We start from the raw sequence: 16,084 nt of genomic DNA on the forward strand, positions 1-16,084 counted from the left end.
TGAAAATCTTGTTTTCAGTTAATGAATTCCTAAGATAAAGGTTGCTGGCAATTTCAAATAGTTATCTTGCTAAAGATAATGGAATATTTAGAAAACACACACACACACCATACATGCACCATACATACATATATGTATATATATATCCCCATCCAGCAATATATGATCACATGTGATAATTGAGAAACTTTGTGATTATAGAGGAAATTTTACCAGAAAAGTAATGTAATAATTTATGTCAGGTACTCCACACTGTAGATATCAGTCCATATCTTGCACTCAAAAATAGCATACAGATACTGCACAATAATGACATTGTCAAACTTATGCTCTTTGCAAGACTGAAATTTTCTTAACCTGTACAATACCCACAAAATACATAGCAGCCTCATCAGTTTGAGAGAAGGGAAAGGAGAAGCACTTGTGGAAAGGAGAATTAATATATGCTGGGTATATTAGGTGGAAGTGGAGTAAAGATGCTGGATGGCATAGGTACAGTGAATTTCAGAAAATACTTAATAGTGGTATTCAAAAGCTTATTTTGAAATGACTGAGAAAAGGGAACCACTTCAAGAAGGCAAAAGTTGGACAGCAAACTACGAGGGATACTCCAAAAATAATGCCTTCTATTTTTATTATGTTGGCCTACCATGTCAGAGGCAGATGTTGGTGGTATGGCAGTAGAGATTAAACCTTCCCACCAATATTTCATCACATTTTGTTGCTATGTGGCAGATAGCAGCAAAGGAGAAGACAGAATGCCGTCTTACATGGAAGTGCATATGAAGCAAAGGTGTGGAATGAATCCTTCCATGTATAAAAATTTGCACCCATCAATATTCATCAACACTTGCTCCATGTTTATGGGGACCAAACAGTGGATGTAAGCACAGTGAGCTGGTGGGTGGCATATTTCAGAAGCAGCAACAGTGAATCACCTCCACTGGTGCAGATTTTTATGAGTGTGGCATGCAGACTCTTGTTCAATCCTGGTAAAAATGCATAGCAAACAGTGGTTCCTATGTTGAATAATAAAGTTTTGTAGCTGAGAATTTGTTCTTTCAAATAGTGTTACTGTGCTCCTTGTAACTGCTGTGGTTTCCGTGGACATAAATAGGAGGCATTACTTTTCCAGCAACCCTGTGTAATAAGGAGGCTAAAGATGAAGCAAAGCCTTTTTAAATAGATTTCAGACAACAGGTTGTGGTGGACTCACCGCTGAAAAATTACAATGGTTAAGAGAGGGGTGAATTATTCTGGACCACAGCTTTAGCAGCTTAGACTAGAAACTGTTGATATTCACAGTATTTGAAGGTTGTGCTACGCATATTGCAGACATTCCTTTTACAGGTAAAAATACAGTTAAACAGCTAAAATGAAAGAGTAAGTTTCACATGTTAAGACTTACAGAGTTCTACTGATTTATGTACAGTACAACCATAACTTAACTTTAGACAACAAATAAATCACACTGGCTTGCTTTGTCTTTTGGAAAAACAAACAAACAAACAAACAAAAAACATATATATATATGTAATGCTCTCTTTTAAAGAAATATGGATCAGGTCCAAGGTTTTCTTCAGGACAAAATAACTGCGCAGTTATTATCTTCTCAAAGTATTATTGGTGTATATGTCTTCTCACAATACTCTGTAAATTCCCAGTGTTCAAACAGCAAAGAAATACTCTAGCAATCAATTCCAATAATCAGGGAAAATAGTGTAATTTTCAAAATAGGCCTACTGCTTTGTGAAGCTACAAAGGCCCAGGTGCTGTAGATTCCCAGCTAAATTACACAGCAAGCTCTAGGAATTCAGTTTGGCTATCCTGGGCATCTTTTAAGCTGACAGAACTTACGGTTTAAAAGGGCCTGCTGATATAAACTTGTGGATAGAATTCAAAAAAAGACATGCTCTCCAAATTAAATGGTTAAGGGACTTACAAAGAAATACAACTTTACTGGATATAATTTCTATTATATTGTATAAAAATAACATAAATTAGACATTTTAAATAATAGACTTAAGGGAACAGGAACCTTTTCAGAGGAACAAAGCCTTTGGGAAATGGTGACCTCTCGACAGAGCCATGTGGGTCTGTGGCTGGCTGCTATTCATCCAGCTATTATTTACCTCTGAGAGGTGAACAGTAACTGAATTTCAGATTCTTGAAGATCATTAAATCCACAATAACAGTTGTTGTCAAAGTAGAAGACTCCTATAGAGATGTAACAACCAAACAGGGAAACTCTTTTCAAGGCTAAAAACACAGGTGCTAGGCACAAATTACACAATGTATCAGCCTGGCAATTTTCATGTCACTTTGTTAACTGTGCCAGTCTGTAACTGTGGAGTATCTTTTATGTCTGCCTTCAGCTGCCGAGTTTACAGGGCTTCTCCCGCTCACTCGAGTCTCTCTGCTCCCATATAAAGAATGTCTAAACCATTAATTATGGTATCAGTGTTTAATATATATTGTTGCCCTTTGGCTGAGAGCTCCTCAGTTTTCAGGCACGGCAGCAGGTTAACTTTTATTGTTGTAAAAGAATCAATGCCAGAAATCAGCTCCATTGTGATTTATTTGCATCATGGACATATTTTTATATAGATTATGTATATGAGTCTTGACACATAGAGCACTGGAAACCTTAGCTTAAACATGTTAAGCAGCTACAAGAAGTGTCTTTGCTGCTGTCCCTGCAGCTCTCCAAGTATCATCACATTTATTATGAAACTAGGTGACATATCCACTTCAGTAATTGGACATTCAGATGGCAAAAGTAAATTTCCTGTCAGCTTGTTCAAAACATTTTCCTGCTGATCTGCTACCCATCAGTACATCTACTGGAAAATGCACAAGTTCTGATGTTCAAAAACACTCATTTAGTTTTTATTTTAATTTTTAACAATTAATATTGAAGGGGAAAGTGGAAAGTACTAATTTCAGTTTTCAAAGAAATTTAAACATGGGACTCCACTAGTGGCCCTTCTTCCTCTGAGCAAAGACTGTTTTAACCCTGTTCCAGCTGCAATGTGCAAAGGAATCCGTTATTCCAACACACTGCCGTGAAAGAGCATGGCTATCCCCCATTAGAGAGGAATAACAAATGACCTAGAATTACTGAGTCATTGACATTTTCACAAAATACAGCAGTTTCATAGTACTCCTAACATTTAGAATTTTTACAGGTTGCCCAGTTCCTCTAGTTTTCCTCCATTATCTACATTTTCAACTAAAGGGAATTAGAATTATTAACTCGGAGTAACCACAGATGTTTGGAACTCAAGATAGAAAACTTACAGATGCTATTCTCAGTCACTGACAGCACATCGTTAGAAAGACATCCTCCTAAATAACTAATCTGTGGGTTAAATCAGGCAGAAAACATGTAAATTCTACCCTAATCATATAAACATTGTATAGGTTGACTATACATGTCTGAAAGCAGTGTTCAAAAGAAAAAAAAATCAAAATGAACACAATTAAAATGTATTTCAGTAATCATAAATGCTTTAAAAGAAATTCACATTTATTCCTTTCCATTCTGTAATAGTAATTGGCATAAGGAATACACTTTCATTTACCTCCATGTTGTACAACCCCTTCCCCTGTCTCCCTCTCTGTTCCATGCAAATGAGAATACTAAATAAATGTAACATTTCGACTGACAGTTCAGCATATCTGGCATTGTAGAGACTGATGAGTGAATGGACAGATGAATGTACGGGCAGACTTTACTGTGGGGGCAATCCAGCCCCCACAGAAAGGGAAACAAAGACTGGCAAATTAAATACACAGTGTATTCAACTGCATGCTTTAATGGACAAATTACATACACAGTACATAGTACTGCCAGAGGCAAGAAGTGATGGTAAGAAATAAACTGGAAATTTAGGATTATTCACTTCTGTTGAATGAATTAAAAAAATACCAAAATGGTTTTAATAAAATGAAATCTCGGTTTGCAAATTAATTAGAAATTGCCTCAAAGTGACTCTGAAGTAAAACTGTTTAGATTCTTAATAGAAAGAGAAATTGAAAATATTTCCTAAAACCACTGTTCTGGTTCAAAAGTTTAGAGCTTAAATTGCTTTCAGTACAGGTCTGAACTTAACACTGCCCTCTTGTGCTTCTTCCTCAAAATACATTTTCCTTTATCACAAGATAATGAAAACCAGATAACAGTTACAGCCTGAAATGCAGCCAATAATTGCTGGGTGGTTTTGTTTGTTTGTTTAAGTTTTGATGAACTCAGATTAATTTGAAATCAAGTATTTCATTTATTTTAAAAGTTGCTCTCTTAATCTCTTAGCATGACGTTTCTATTATGCCCTATGTAAAACAGTATCAGTTACAACTATCATGTCAGACAAAATTTCTTATAAATTCCTGAAATAACTTTCTGTATTTTTTCAAGTCTGCTGACTTTTTGGATCACTTAAAATTTCCATATGCCTCAAGATGAGTGTAACAAAAAACAAATGATGTCTGAATAAACAAACAGAAGTAACATTCTGTACAAGATAAAATTAGAGATATGGAAGAAATCAAGCATCTCGTTATTTATGTTTTCTGAGCAGATCTTGTACCATTTTGCAGGTTGGACACCAGACACGCTGTAGTACAATGTACACTGAGAATTCTGACTTCAAAAAATGTTGGAGCGCTTTTCACTTTCATCAACACATTTTAAGTCTAATGTAATGCATGAATGGACAGCTAATATAGGATGGTTTTCGTAGATAATAATTTCCTGTGTATTTAGCTTTAAAATAAGCAGCACTGACAGAAATTGTTAAAGTCTATTATTTTCAGTAATATACCAGTGACAACAGAAATACAACATGCAAAGCACAAAACGTACATTTCCACTGCCACCTTTTACTTCCTCCAATTCAAAAACAAAACTAAAATCCAAAGATTCAAAAAATAAAGGAAAAACTAGATACTCGCTATACATAAACAATAGCATAAACCTCATATTGAACATATCTCCTAATATCCTTCAGTACCTTTTCTCAATGATGTAAAATTTCATTTATCAATGACATAACTAAATAAAATTGAACTCATTCACACAGAGATATTTTGATGAGATGATCAGTGCTGTTCTGTTCTCTTCTTTCAAAGTACATGCTACTTTAAAAGGAGACAATTTCAAGTGGTAAAAGTTGGCATTGATATATTGTCAATGCCCTCCACGCACATAAATACAAAATTGAAGAGTCATGGAAGAGGCATGTTAGCTGACTGACTGCAACACCGATTCAGTTAACACTGAATCTCTGAAACTCACCAAAACTGAGCCCCCATAAAATGTCACTGCCAACGTAATCTAGGCACTCTAGTCATTTTTTGTACCCCTACATTCCAAATACTATGGACTGGGTAAGGAAAGCTCAGCCAAGGTAATCTGAAGTAACATTCCACATCTGACATGCAAAAGAATAAGCATATGTGTGTATATATATATATATATATATATTCATACCCTATGTATCACACAGAAACATATGCATATGCACAAATGTTTTGATGTAAAAGAAAACTGCAGATAAGCCAGGTTGCTAAAAAAGCAGTACAAACGTCAAAGAAAATGACATTTACCACAGTTCTTACAGTGTACTGGTTATCAGTAAAACACGATACACAGTTTTATTTGTACATGTAAATAAATAATACCTGTAAATTTCTGCAGCCATTCAGAGGTCTGTAGTGCTGATACATTCAAAGTATGCTCTATCTGCCTCACTCTGTTCATTTTATTATGTTGCATTTCATTAAATGAGTTCCTGGTAATAATATTAACTGTAGACTTACCCTGGCATTGGTCCATTTCCAGCAAGACTATAAACTTGACGAGGATTTAAAAGGTACTGAAATTTTCTATAAATTCTAAAGAAGTCAAAGAGATAGAAAAAGAAAATTACTTACATGGTTTTGTTGTTCTTGTTTTTTTGTTTTGTTTTGGTTTTTTTTTTTTTTTTTTTTTTTTTCTCGATTTTTGCTTGTTTGCTTGTTTTGTGGGGTTTGTTTGGTTTTTAAACTAACCAAAGGACCAAAGAAGTTGACTGTCAGGTTTGAATTGCAGGATCTTATTTATACACAATGAAATAAAATGATAAATTTGAACACAATTAATCCCCACAATTCTAGGGATAAAATTAAATGCTATAAGCTATCTACAGTACAAATACAAATGCTGTACACACAGACAGAAGTAAAATAGGACAAGGGGGTAGGATGACACAAGAAAAGGTGAATAAGAAAAGCATTTGGAAGAGCACTTCATTTACTATTAAAATAGCTTCACAGAAAAGGAGAGATTTATCCCTGGGATTAACACAAAATTACAAATAGAATTACAAATTGGTTTTGTAACCCACCAAAAACATCTCTGTAGCTTGAAAAACATCCTGAGAAAGCAAATCTATTGTCAACTAGAGTTGGATTCAGCTAGTGAGAACTCACATCTCTTTCAGACTATATTCAAATGGGAAGAAAATGAAAAATATTTAAAACTGTTGTTTAATTTTACATAAAGTAAATTTAAATTGAAGTAAACCTAATTAAAAATTATCTGAATAACAGGAGAGAAATTATACAGGAGGTAAAACATTGTCCTATCCTGTAAAATACCTCCCTATTTCAAAAATATTTCAAAATTTATTTCAAAAAATATTTCAAAAACTGTAACTTTACAAATTTGAGGTTATGTATCCTAAGAGTAAGACAAATATTTTCCTTCTTCAATACAAAGACTAGAAATGTAATTTCCTTCATTGATAACAATGTCATACCTCCATGGTTTCTTACACAGAAGTACATGAGTTTGAGCTCAGAAAGAATGAATATATCTCTGGGATCTATGACAGTGGTTTGAATTATTAACTCATTTATCTGCTTTTAATTTTAATGCTTATGTCTTTCAAGTTGCTTAATATCCTGATGTTTTTTTAAAAAAAAACTTTTTTTTCCCCTCCCCATTGGAAAACATGTTCCTTTCTTTTTACTGACGTAAGTAAAACAGAAGGATAACAGGAGCTGAATTTATTTAAAAATGACTACACAGTTTCAAATTCAAGACAATAAAACTGTCTAGACACAATCTATGGGCACATTGAGGGATACATATATATGTATATTGAAGAAATGCATAATTTATCAGGTTAGGTGGAAGACAAGGATGTTACAATACTGAATACAAGCAAATTCATAATTATATATAAAACTGTCAAATTTGAACATTTTCTTAACTTCTCAGTTATTTAGTATATCAGCTTCTTCATAAAGCATTATGTCCAAACACACTGAATACAGCTTATTCCTGATGCCACTGATGATAGAAAAAGTCTATGTGAAATGACTGGTTTCAATTGCCAGCATGCACACTATTATCAGCTGTTGTGATGACAACTAAATCAGATGTCCAACTGTGGATTTACAACACAGTACACTTTAATTCCATATGAAGTGTCTTACTGATATTAAAAGATCCCTTTTTAAATTTTTTTGTTAGCATGTGTGAGTTGCTTTTCCGTGATACAGGACTTAAATTGGTCAAATTTAATTTAACCCAGCAGCTGACAAGGAGTTCTTAAACAGGATAGTTGGGAAGTTCTAAAAAGTGGTTATTTGCCAAAAGGTTAAGTGCTACAAAACATAGTAGCCACAACCTATGCTTACAGTACTGTTGTAAGGTATCAGTGAAATGCTACAACAGCCTTCCTAATACAGAAGGAGCAAAGTATCTCTAACCAAAACCTGGAAGTCCACCTGCAATGAAAGTTACTAGATTGAATTATTTTTGAATCACTGTATGCCTTCCACAGGTCCGAAGTGAACATCCACATCAGATAATCACTCTATAATGACTCACTGCAAATGACACATTGTGCTCAATGTTATAATATGTTTAAGTATGCTAGTCTGCATAAAATTCATAACTTGATCATTCATTTCAGTGACACCAAAGAAGAAGAAACTGTCTATAAAAGTTTGCTTTCGTACTAAAATGTAACTAGATCTGACAGTCTGAGACATTCAAGACTGGTAAATGGACAATGATTTAGACTTCCATTTTTATGTATGCAGTACTGAAAAACCTACTTATACTGACTTGTCTGTGGACATGTTGCCTCTGTATTTAAGGAAGGAACCGGACATGGTTATCTTGTGACTGAAGATTTGCTCAGACAGAGCCATGAGACAGCAATGGGTAATGCTACAACACAGCATTTGTGATGGCAATATGAGCTGGCTTATTAAATGGACACTGGCCACTATGGCCTCCAGCTTGTTCTGAACCCATGATAATTCACCAAACAGGTGTGTTTCTGTAACTGTTCATAGGGTTATTATGTATTAAGCCAAAATTCAAATCCTAAGTAAAATTTCTCTGTTGTCATTTCCCCTCCTGCCCCTCCACTCCCTCCCCCTGTACCTAATTAAATCAGGCCCTAATCTCATATGAACCCTACTGCAGTTGCATTAGCATAGCTGAGGTGGTAAAAAATTACAGCAGGAGTGGCCAAGAGGGATGGGATCACTCAAGAACAGCTTTGCTGCTGAGGAAACTATTTCTGACTGCTTGGGCTGAGTTAGACTGAGCTACCTTCTAAAGTAATAAGATCATTCCTTTACAGACAAAAGAAATGGACAGAAACCGATAATTTACTAATTCAGCACTGTAGTAAAGTTGACTGCATTGGAGAAAAACCTGGCCACAGCACTGCTCTGTGCCATCCGGGAAATGCAACATTTCAGAAAGAGAGCAAATAAACCAAGGCCTCCACCTTGAAAGTAAAAGAATATGGGCAATTTCTCCCAGCTATAAAATATTTCAGAAAGATCAATTGAAAATGCTTCTGTTGAAACACTGTCTCGATGCTAAATGAAAGATTAGAAATCCAAATTAATCACAGGGTAGAGGGAAGAAATACTCTGAATCAAAGTTATTGGAAAACAACAAAGGTCAAAGATAACATCAGCCTGTACTGCAAAGACACTGAACGTAGAGTCAGCAGGAAACGTCAGTGTACGGAAGCTGATCTCCAGTGCATCCAACCGCACATTTGTCAAGGAAACAATTGTTTAAACTCACCTGCTGGTCAGGCAAATAAATTGGAAAATGGGGAAGGGGAAAACAAAGTAATGAGTATGGCAAAACAACAGCATGATTTAGGTGCTAGCTATCTTATTGGAGTAGCATTACCCTGAACAATAGCAGTATTTAGAAACACTACAGCCCATAACTAGTTGTCAGTTATATATTTTTTCTGTTGAAATCAAATATTCTGTCCATGAGGTACTAAGTGCATTCACTGTATTCACTGATTATTGAAAGCTACCATCTTAATTTGTTAGATCTTAAACACAGGCAAACAGGAATGTTAACTATGGGGTGAATATACTCTTTTTTTTTTTTTTTTTTTTTTTTTTTCCCCCGGACTAAGTGAATCAAGAAATGTTCATTCAGAAATGTACATTCACTGAAAACAAGCTACGGTTTGATTTGTCCTGAGAAAGATATTTGACTGGCTTTGCTGAACTCCTATACAACTTCATTTTTAATTAAAATCTATTTGTGGTATGTGAAAGTTTTAAGTTTATCAACTTTAATTCTAATTTGCAATTTTCTCCTTAATAAACATTAAATTAACTTCAGTTCTAATTTATCACATACATATGGATTACACACTGTACTAAACTGTTAAAGTCCAAAATAAACTTGTTTAAGTTCAGTTATATTTCAGGTGATGGGCAATAATATTAATCTATTTAGAAGAAAATACAACTGGATTATTTTCAGAGTATTCTATTTTTTCAGTTATATCTAAAAATAATGTTATTAGTTTTTAAAAGAGAAACCTACATAAGAACATGATATTTATCACTATACCTTCTGCAAAACTGGTTTTCTAACAGAATTCAAGCTTTAAAACACATCAGTAAGGTAATCTGTATGATTGTTGAGAAAGTAGCTCTGTGTTCTGAATGCGTTCCTTCCACATGTTCCTTTCTCACCACATCTCTTTTGCAACATTCAAAAACCATAACAAAAGCATTTAACTTTGTTTCTTTAGAGCAATCCTCAGTCCCTTCCCTTGTGTTTTAGAGATTTATTTTTTTTTTTTTAAAGGGGCGAGAGGGAAAAAATATACAAAAGGAAAAGGCAAGAGTACTTTTTAGGGGAATACATTTATTCAACTGGTTATCAGATGGATGAATGCACTCTCTGTAAGTCTAAGGGCAATGACATGGGTTGGGTTACCATATGGCAAAGCGTAAAATCTCATACAGGGAACTGTGGGAACACTGGAGCCTTGACAGTATCTGCTGTAACCTTTCTGTGTTCAATGAAAGTCAATTAGAAATCATAACAATTCATCATGATCTCTCAAATAGAGAAAATCTCAAATAAAGACTGGGAAACAGTTCTCAAAAAAATCACTTTGATTTCAATGAATCAAGATAATAATGAAATTCTCATCTACAAAAATTAGTGGGGGTTTTTTTTGGTAGTTTTCTTCTCCCCACTCCCCCACCACCTCCAAGCCTGTTTTGGAAACTGTGTTTTTGTTACAACTTAAGCTCTACTCCTACTGATATCCCCCTGCTATATACTTCAGTGTGTAATACCACTTTAAGGTAATAGCGTTAGTGGTGTTAGTGAATAAAGTGGGATTCATTTTTTTTTAAATTCAGATAACCTCTGTGATCAGTTTGGCACCAGTAACAATTGCATGAAAATAAACTGGAGAGCGTCAGACTGTAATTTGTGAATGGAAACGAGAGCTCTAACTGGAGAAAACATTTCACATTTGCTTTTATGCCAGAGAATATCTAATATTTCATGACATGCCTCATGTGCATTAAGTTCATTCAGATAGTGAACTTGAGATCAATTCTGAGCTGGGGACTGAAAGCTGTGAAACAGTATTTAACTAACTTGTTCCTAGGTTATGACTAAATAAGCATGGCTCTCAAATGTACTTCTTACTTATATACTTCCAGATCCCTGATCTACTCACTTCCTATCTAAATTCTAAAAAAGGTAAACTGCATGCTACTGCATCACCCCTACAATGTTCCTGACTGTCCACCAAGACCACCAACTGCTATGTTTGAAACAAGAACGTTTTATGGTCAACTGTTGGCTTGTAGTATATTCTTACAATTGTAAAATTAGGTATGGTGAACCTTTTGGATTAACGGTCTTCAACATAAGTGGCATTGTTGACATTGTTGATATCCAGATATATCAGTACAGGGAACAAATAACCAGCTTCTAGATTCTAGCATCTTCTTTCAGAGGACTTCGAGTGTAGTTTTGGTTAGATGTGCATCAGCTCTGAGAACTGTCCTAACAACAACTCTTTAGCCCCATTTGTTGGAAGGCTTTTTAAGAGACAGTGTTTCAAAGAAACAGTCTAAAGGAATCAGTAAATTGGTAGGGAAAGTTGACTCAAGTGCTCAATTGTTCAAAGCTTTAGAAACACACTGAATCCCTCCTTTTCAGTATTCACATAACCCAGTACCTACGTGTCATCTTCAGCTTGATCTTGGCTAGATGACTAACATTTTCAAGACTTAAATGATGTCACAGCAATGACACCAAAAAAAAAATTTCTAATTTAGAAGTTACAATATAAAAGTCAAAATGTAACAACACATCTGCATGCAAATCACACAAAATCATACAGGGAGTATAACTTCTCTTCCTGATGTTAAATTAAACCTAGAACTTGTTCTAGTTTTTAACTGTAGGATTTCTAACCGTATGCTGGTGTGTACTTTTACTAAACAGGGCAACGATATGTCAAAATCTGAAGCACCATTAAAAAAATACTGAAATTTTGGATGTCTTTTCATATATGAAGCCTTAAAAATCATTTAAGAATATATTACAGAAATCAGAAGGGAGAGAAAATGTAAGAGAGAGAAAGAATAAGTCTTACCTTTCTCCTTGTTTCCCACCACTTTTAGGATTGACAAAAACTAAAAGTGGATGAGTGCCTGGAACTGGAGTGATCTAAAAGGAGGGAATAACACAGCCATTCATTAATGCTGTGTTGCATTCTTTTTTTTTTTTCCTATAGCAGATAGAAAGCAAAAGGCTTAATGCAAACTATGTTAAGTTCAGTAAGCAAGCTGGCAGCAATTCTACAATTTACAATAATACTTAAGTTATACATATACATACATATATAAAACTTGTAATTTGTGGCAAAGTAATACATACTAATACAATACATACCTATGTACACACATGTATTTAATGCTAGGTGTCTGTAATACAACTGTGATGTCATTTTAACCTGTAATTCCATTAAAACCAATACTGCTATATGTAGGTTATACCTGTCAATATCTTCTCAGTAGAGAAGAAAACTTCAAATCTAAGAAATGCATGATTGATTCTGCAAAAGAATAATTTCCTATGGAAAAAAAGCTATGAAGAAACTGCATTTTGTAGTGAGGAGAAGAGGAAATGATACTGTACTATAAAGGTGAAATAAAGAATGATGAAATCTTTAAGTCCACATAGTTGTTTTTTAATTTTTAATAAATGACAGAAAATTGCAATATTTGATATGATATGAATTCACATGCTTAAAAAACGTTACAAACAGAATAATAATCAGCCCCTCTAAACAATTCAGAAAGCTTGAAATTTTAAAGGAGAGAAGAAAACACAAAAGAAGGACAAACTATGGCTTACAAACTTCTTCCTTCAATGTAATAATAATGATATCAGATGCTATAAAACCCAAGTGTTCACTGTCATTGCTCTACTGTGAAGTATGTAAAAGGCTTACATAAGTCTAGAATGTTTAAAAAAATATTAAGAGTTTAAAGCCAACATTTCTAAAGTCATACACTTATCAGTTACAGAGATGATAAAGCTTAGGCTCACTATTTCAAAACAATGTATTTAAAGTTCTTAGTCAAAATCATTAATCACAACTGCTGAAACAACAAAATCTTTTCATTAGAATGTTCCACTAAATTTAATTTAGGACAGAACCAAGGAACATAACATGTCTTACAGGCATCCTGCAAACACAGGCACATAGTCAAATAGGTATCTGAAAGCACTTTTCTTTTAGTAGCATGTGTTCAGCAGGACAGTGTCAATTCCATCCATAACTTCATAAACAATTGATCAAATTCTGATCCAATATTTAACACATAATAAGGAAAAGCTCCAGCAAACTTTGGAATTAAACCAAGTACAAAATTAACCCCGGATCAGATTCTGTCACTGTAGACTGTTTCAATATAGTGGTGCATGTTGAAACATACATCAAATTACACAATATAGTCAAGTTTGTCATATATTTAATTTTTATCTACTCTTTTAATCAATTTTAGTTATTTAGCCAATTCCCATGATGTTTGTCCCTGTGAACTACGTGTAAACCAATGGTGTTCATTGTGACAGAGATGGACTACCTACTGAAATCCCTTAGGACGCAGGTTAATTAATGAGACTCATCCTAAGGTTATACATGATCTATTACTTCCTCTAATTAGAAATAATAATCCTGATCATTATGCTGGTTAGCTAGAAAGAAGCAAGATGAATGTGCTTAACTATGATTAATTGTCTTTAAGTTGTGCAGATCTCCACTGTCACTAAGTTACCTGCTCACAGCTGTCTGATGGAAGGAAGGATTGGTCATGATACTTTTCTCAGCAAAAACTTAGATTTGAAAATATATAAAATAAAAATACTTTATTTCAGGTAAGTTTAAGACCATCAAAAAACAATAATAGAATAAGCAGTTTGTATTCCGCTCAATTCTAAAATAATGTCTTTCAATTATTTTCTTATAGCTTTTCTAAATAATATAGATTTTTACATAATGCAATTAAAAGTTTCAGACTGAAAAGGTGAACATTTTTAATCTAGAAGGATATAAAGGCAACTTCTATGCAGTAATTGAACAAGTGACTTAAAGTTTTTGAGAACAAACCTACTTGGTTCTATTTTGACTGTGGAAAACATTTCAAATTATACAATCTGTGAGTGAAAAAAAAAAACCACCATAACTTCAACAGTCCCACAGATCTGTCTTTCACTATGGAAATCCTTTGGAGTCCATTTAGCTTTCACAATGACCAGGCTTATGATTACTGTTACCAATAAAAAATTTATGAAGATTACTCTGAAAGTAATGCCTCCTATTTGTTTCAATGGAAACTATAACAGATGCAAAAAACACATTGACACTATTTGATAGAGCAAATTCTCAGCTTCAAAACACTGTTTTTTTCAACAGTCGCCATTATTAGCTATGCATTTTCACCCGGGATGAACATGCTGCACTCATAAAAATCTGTACCTGACAATGAAATGACAAGCTGTTTCAAAGCTGCTATGATGGCCTTGCTGCTAGGAAAAAGTTGCCCACAAAGTCCATCTTGTATTGGTCCAGAATGATGGAAGTCAGAAGACATCAAATCCAGACTATACAGCAGGTGTGGAAGAGTAGTCTAGCCAAGATTGGCAGTGCGCTCCATGGTCTTCAAACTGATATGAGGCTTGGCATTGTCAAGTTACAAGATAAAATCTGTCGTCTTCTCTGACCTGACTAGAAGTTTGTGCCTTCATCTTAGCCAGTGTTGCAATGTAGTGGTCAAAGTTGATGATATGTCTGGGTTTCATGAAATGTGGAAGGATCACAACTTCCCTATCCCAAAAGACAGCACATGTCACTTAACCCACTGAGAGCTGCATCTTGAACTTTTCCTTTGATGGGGAAATCATGTCACCACTGGATGGACTGCTGTTTTGACACCAGCTCACAGTGGTGACATCACATCTTGTCACTGGTAATGACGCAGTCCAGGAAACTGTCACCTTCAATCTTGTATTGGTTCGACAGGACCTGACAAACTTGTATATGGTGTTCTTTCTGTTCCTGTGTGAGAATCTGTGGGGCCAACCTGGCACAAACTGTGATATTCCAACATTGCCACCATTTCCAGGTTGTGGAGTTTCCTTCTCTGGAGATATTCAAGTCTCGCCTGGACGCCTACCTGTGCGACCTGGTGTAGGGAACCTGCTTTGGCAGGGGGGTTGGTCTCGATGATCTCTAGAGGTCCCTTCCAACCCCTACAATTCTGTGATTCTGTGATTCTGTGATTTCCAATGCACTGAAGATAATATTCAGCTACACATATATACTTCCATGGTTGTAATCCACTAAATTGTGCAGATGAGTTTATCAAGTTGCTCTCCATTTCATTGAGGGACAGCTGTGCATGGCTGTCCAGAACATGCTTGTGATTCAAATTGCTGTTGACACTACTGAAACATAATGCTAACCACTTCACTGTGCTCCCATCCACTGTTTGGTCTCTACAGATGTTCAGTAAGTGTCGATGAATATCAGTGGGTGCCATTTTTTCTGCATGAAGGAATTCAGTTTCACATCTTTGCTTCATCTGCACTTCCATGTTAGATGCCATTCTGTCAGACTGCCACTCTGCTGTCATCTGCCACGTGGCAAGAAAATTTAAGGGAATACTGGCAGAAAGGTTCAACTTCTACAGCCATTCCACCAATACCTGCCTCTGATAGTGTGGACCAACATAACAAAATAGGAGGCATTACTTCCAGAGCAGGCCTTGGAATTGTTTGTGCAAAGATGGATTCTTATTACTTCAGTTTTATTTAACAGAGAGAAACAATGACTATACTAAGATCAGAAAATTAAAGACATCATTGCAGAATTATCTCTAATGCTATCAATGTAATATGATCCTTTGTAAACAATAATAAATGCAATTACAAATTCCAACTTTTGAATTCATAATGGAAAGAGATAAGTTTTGGCTCACAATAACAAAATTACAGAAAATCTAATGCCATCATTATCTAAAAGAGGATTTTAATAATTTAAGAATGTTGTGTATGCAAGAGTGGTGCTAAGAGATTACTATTTTGAACCTATCAGGCACTGTATCACAAGAGTGTGAAATACCGACTTGAATGATTGCAGAAAACAAGCTATAAGCATAAGCAATCTAACACTAGAAGTAAAACCAAAAATAATAATGATACACTGCTACC

At 34.9% G+C, this 16,084-nt stretch overlaps 1 protein-coding gene across 3 annotated transcripts in view; it reads right to left on the reverse strand.

Moving 5' to 3' along the window:
• DGKB (diacylglycerol kinase beta) overlaps positions 1-16,084 on the reverse strand; it is a 339,795-nt gene that overhangs the window by 209,955 nt on the left and 113,756 nt on the right. For all 3 annotated transcript variants that reach the window (XM_085226116.1, XM_085226115.1, XM_010712729.4), the window contains exons 15-16: positions 11,961-12,034; positions 5,821-5,895 (exon numbers count right to left, since the gene is read on the reverse strand). In XM_085226116.1, the coding sequence (XP_085082242.1) occupies positions 5,821-5,895; positions 11,961-12,034 (149 nt within the window). The remainder of the gene's footprint in view (positions 1-5,820; positions 5,896-11,960; positions 12,035-16,084) is intronic.

Source organism: Meleagris gallopavo, chromosome 6 (assembly GCF_905368555.1).
Source record: "Meleagris gallopavo chromosome 6, MGAL_WU_HG_1.1, whole genome shotgun sequence".
Classification (NCBI taxonomy): Eukaryota; Metazoa; Chordata; class Aves; order Galliformes; family Phasianidae; genus Meleagris; species Meleagris gallopavo.